Source organism: Pygoscelis adeliae, unplaced genomic scaffold, assembly GCF_000699105.1.
Source record: "Pygoscelis adeliae isolate BGI_AS28 unplaced genomic scaffold, ASM69910v1 Scaffold122, whole genome shotgun sequence".
In the NCBI taxonomy this organism is placed as follows: Eukaryota; Metazoa; Chordata; class Aves; order Sphenisciformes; family Spheniscidae; genus Pygoscelis; species Pygoscelis adeliae.
Window position 1 is genome coordinate 1948548 of NW_008824358.1, and position 4838 is coordinate 1953385.

Consider the following 4838-nt stretch of genomic DNA (forward strand, 5'->3'; position numbering starts at 1 on the left):
TCTTCCTTAATGAAAGGACTTCCAGCAATCAAACTCTACGCATATAAACATAATTGGCTTTGTATAAACATAACTGGAAAGTTAATAACAAACATGCAAGAAGGTTGTGTTTTACGTTTTCCTGTGCTTAACTCCATCAGTGGAGAGTTAGAGGAAACAAATTGAAAAAAAGAAAGGAGTGTTCTGGTGCGAGTGAAATTTGGTGCTTTTTCTGTGTGGCAGTATTGTTTGTTTTTTTTTTCCTTAAAGGAAGGCACTAGAAGACAAAAAAAAAAGCCTCGACAACTCATGCTTCAAGCGTGGGAGACATGCTTCCAAGCTGTAGCTAGCAGAGAAGCCACACCTAACACCCATAACATAACCAAATCCAGTAATGAGTATTTTTCCACATCTTCTTGCACACAGGTAAATCTAGAAACATATTTCCATGGCAAGTTCATGTCTCAGATGAACAAGAATTATTTCTTCACGCTTCAAAAATGGTATCCTGATGTATCATTATAAGCTGTGCTGACTACCAATCTTAATACTATAGGAAAACACCTCCATCCTGCTCCTCTAACACCCTGGATCAAAAACATCTTTAAGAATAACAAGAAGATAATAATTTAAGATTATTGCTGAGGGTATAGTATCTACCTTTTATCACAGACAATGGAAATGGAAGATGAAATTCAGAAATACAGATGATATGTTTAGGGTTTGAATGGCACAAATATCCCATCACACTCTCCGAAGGTACTAATTTTTCTTTTTTACCCTCCAGTGCTTCAAATCTAATCCCAAGTGTCAGGGATAAGGGTAACATTGCACACACCGTTACTCAGTTTTTAAATAGTTAATAAAATGATGAGTGTCTGGTCCCTGTGGATGGGACCTGTCCAGCTGGGCATGAGTAGCCTGTTCTCTGCTCATAGGAATTTAAAGGCTTGCACATTGTAGAGATTCCCACGATAGCTGCTGTTTCCTACCTCAGTTCAGCACTTTTGTCTCCCACTCCCACTTACCAGGCAGAGAAGAGAAAAAGAGTATATTGACACATTGCTTATTGCCGTTCAAATCCATGCGGCCTTCAATCTCAGCTCTCCTCCCTGCCACGTGCTACGGAGCTGTAACACAAACCAGCCCTTCCTCCCCATCCTCCTGGTTCCAGGCCCATCCGCAGAGCCATTTTACACTGTGTAAAACCGGTTGTGGTGGCAATACCTGGTCCTTCAGCCCTGGCTGTGGTCTACCCTGTTTCTCCCCCTTCGTGCGATTTGCTGCAGGGACATCCACAGGAGTATGGACCTGGGCACTAAGCCCAGTCCCCAGATGGCACAGACTATTACACCATATAATCCCTTTTCCTCCGACTGCCACGATCGCCAAGAACCTCTTCCTGTGCAAGGTCCAAATACTGCAACTCTTCTCTTCCAACGATTCTGCACGTGCTCCGAAATCTCCTCTTAAAACATCTTTTTGCCCTCACGTTCCTCTTCCCTTCCACCTCTGCAGTAATATTCTCGCAATGTATTTGTGATGCATTTTACATGAAAGAAACCACCCCAGCTAAAGCCAACTACACCAGTGTGCTGTGTTGCTGTACCTTGAAGGATATTTCAGTTGTCATAGTGAATCCATGTGTAATGACTGGCTCTTCTTCAGCTGTTCGTCCTTTCCAGCAGTCCAGCTCCACACAGCGGCAGCCTGACAAAAGTACTTGCCGATACATCTCCACCGATGAGTTACCGGCCAGCTGTCCAGCTGCGACAGCACAAGGACACGAAAAAAGGGACGTCATTTTGGGCCTCGGGAATAAATACAAAAAAAACTAATAATAATTAGAGTTAACAGCATCTTCTACCCTTGGCTGAGAGGAATAACACTCAAAGGCATACAAAAAGCATAAGAACGTAATGGAAATAACTCAGTGTCATGGTTTGGATTCTGCCCTCAGTTAAGCTGCTGTGAGTGAGGAGAAATAGCCGAACTGAAGCCAAATCGAAAACTTCTGATAGACAGCATTGAATACATAAAACAAACCAAACCAAAATAAAATAAAATGGTTTAGTTCTAAAACACTGTTATCCTTTGACAAGCAATGTGAAATTCAGAGGCGACTCAGGCAGCAAGATCCCACTTTCTCATAGCATGCAATGCAGTTTACAAGATAAAACAAACCTCCTGCACAGTCACTAATGGTACCATTACTAGGTCTCAAATCAATATTTAATACACTAATCACCGCACTGAGTTGGTCAGTTAAATTTCCTGATATGATACTGCATTATGTAGGGAGAAATTTAATTAAACTACCAGTTTCCAACAATGACATAATATAAATCTAAAAATAAACAAGGAAAACTCAGCTTTTCCCAAACTCAGGCAGTATTAAAAAAAAAACCCAACCGCAGAACCCCCCCCAAACCAACAAAGAAGTCCAGTTGTGTTCAAGGAATGATATCCAGCCAGGGTGTCTTCACCTGCTGCAACAGGTTTGATTCCAGTCACATGGATACAAATTTCTTGCAGCAGAAAGGTAAAGATAATGGAAGAATGGCTTAGTGCTTGTTTTAGATGTGAAGAAAATGGATGCAGTTTCCTGCTTTCCAGCAGGCTTCCTGAGAGGACCTTCCTGGATTTCTTGAAGGGAATTCACTTGCTTTTTAAGGAGGCAGTGAGTTCATTTACATTAAAGATTCTTCACTGATGGGGGTCATATAAGTACTTCATCCTGACTGGCATATAATATAATGCAGTTACTCCAATCATCTCATTGTCTCTGTGGTTCTGTGTTTAGGTTTTACGCTGGGAACTACACGTTTTGGTTTGCTTCACTAGATAGCATTGTCTGCTTTCTCTGTGTTTTTACCTTCCACTAAAAACCGTAACAGAAAACCCCTTCTTATCTGAAAATTCCTGTTTACCGCTTGTGTCTGATACATGAGCTGGAGCAATCATAAATACTGCACAAGGTATTAACATTCCGCCTATTGAAATCCGTAAGATTTCTCAGCTCCTGCTGGAACCAATGGGAAATCTATGTTAATAACAGAAGAATTTGGCCAGTGTCGGAAGGTTCTGGAAAATCTAAATGGAGTCAGCAAAGTGACAATGTGTCTCTCTTATTTTTACTTAACTTTTTCCTGTGTTTCCCCTTTGATTATAGCAGGCTATCTTTACTCACACAAAAGCCTCTTTGGTGCAATCCCAATGTCTGGGGTAAGCAGTGGCTCTTTTTCTTTGCAGGATGCAAACAAGCACGAGCATGGGTCAGGGTGCCCCAGCACACGTTTCTGTATACTCATCCCTAAGCATCTGCTTATGAAAACTTGTCTCTCATTATGTGGATCCGTTGAACTCTGCTGCCTAAAAAAACTACATTCACTTAGAAAGCTGTTTTCCTGTTGTCTTTCTTTTCCCTCAAAGCATATTGAATATGGATTAACAAACTATTTTACAATTACCAAACTCTACTGTACTTCCTGAGACAGTACTGGGCATTATTATTGCTGAGCATTTTGGACCACGAGATCCCTAACCTTCAAAAGTGTTTAAGTAAATCATGACATGCATCACTTGCCATATGACACTTCTCCACACTACCTTATTAATAAGCCTCAGACGTTTTGGAAGGACTCCTGCTAAGGATAAGAGGATATGCAACCTCCAAAACATTCCATCTTCAGAAAGGCTCCCAGAGTGCAGAATGATAGCAAACGTGTTAATAGTCTTAATAGCTTATTTTTCTGAAATATGGAATATTAGGAATGTTCCCTCAAATGTTTTTTGCATATATTTTATATAAACTTCTGCAGTGTGAGTCTCTGTTTGCATCTATTCCAAACTATCCCTTTAACAGATGCATTCTAAAATGTGCTAACACGGACACTGACGGGAATACTTCCAGTATGATATTTTTAATATCCTGAGTACAGATCAATTTTTTAATACTGGAAATTGAAAGCATTAGGTATTCCCTCCTAGAATACATAGAGCATCTACAGTCATACCATAATATTTGTATCCCATCACCCTATATTGGATAAGGAGAAACAGATTTTGACAAACACTTGCTTTTCTAAAAATATAATTGGCCAAATCATACCTGACAGGACACTGTGCAAAATGAGCCTGTGCTAATTGATATAAGCTGAGGATGTCACCCACGTTTCCCCACACGGATCAGTTCCACGCTTCTGTAACTTTAAGCTGCTCATTTCTCAGCAAGTGCATCCTTGTTGGATTCATTCGCCACTGTTTTTCCAAGTGCAAGTTATTTGCAATACATGGACTTAAAATTTGTTTATGATTTTATGACATGTATCCTCCTAAAACTGGGGGATATCTGGATCCAGGTATTTGGAGTCACTTGACTCTTCACTACTCTAGAAACAGAGGCTGCTTCTGCCCCCTCGCCCACCCATGGCGCCACCTTCTCCCGGCACGAAGTGCCTGTACACTCCCTTTGCCACGCATAAACGTGAGTTGCTAAACCTCCTCTCCTCAGGCAAGTCCTGGAAAAGCAATCAGTGCTCTGGATCATACACTGTAGTTTGCAGCGTGCAAACTCAGACCCTCGTACTGCTGGGAGTCTGCCTCTTGACTCCAGCAGCAACAGAAGGTGTTGGCGGCTAAGATTTTTTTAGACACAGTACGTTTATCTGAATTGATTTTCCTTCCGAGCTATTTTGCCATGCACAGGACAAGCGAATTAGACCCCACACTGTGACATACTCTGCTACTGCTTGTATGGAAGTCAAAATAAGGCTCTCGCCCTATGGCTGTTATTTTTAACACTACACATTGGACCAAAGCAGGACATGTGGTCAGGCTTGCTCCAGCCAGCAGCAGGA

General features: G+C 41.4%; 1 protein-coding gene across 1 annotated transcript in view; it reads right to left on the reverse strand.

The window, feature by feature from the left end:
• PLCB1 (phospholipase C, beta 1 (phosphoinositide-specific)) overlaps positions 1 to 4838 on the reverse strand; it is a 311317-nt gene that overhangs the window by 113113 nt on the left and 193366 nt on the right. Inside the window, exon 10 of the mRNA XM_009319577.1 lies at positions 1589 to 1746. Within this exon, the coding sequence (XP_009317852.1) occupies positions 1589 to 1746 (158 nt within the window). The remainder of the gene's footprint in view (positions 1 to 1588; positions 1747 to 4838) is intronic.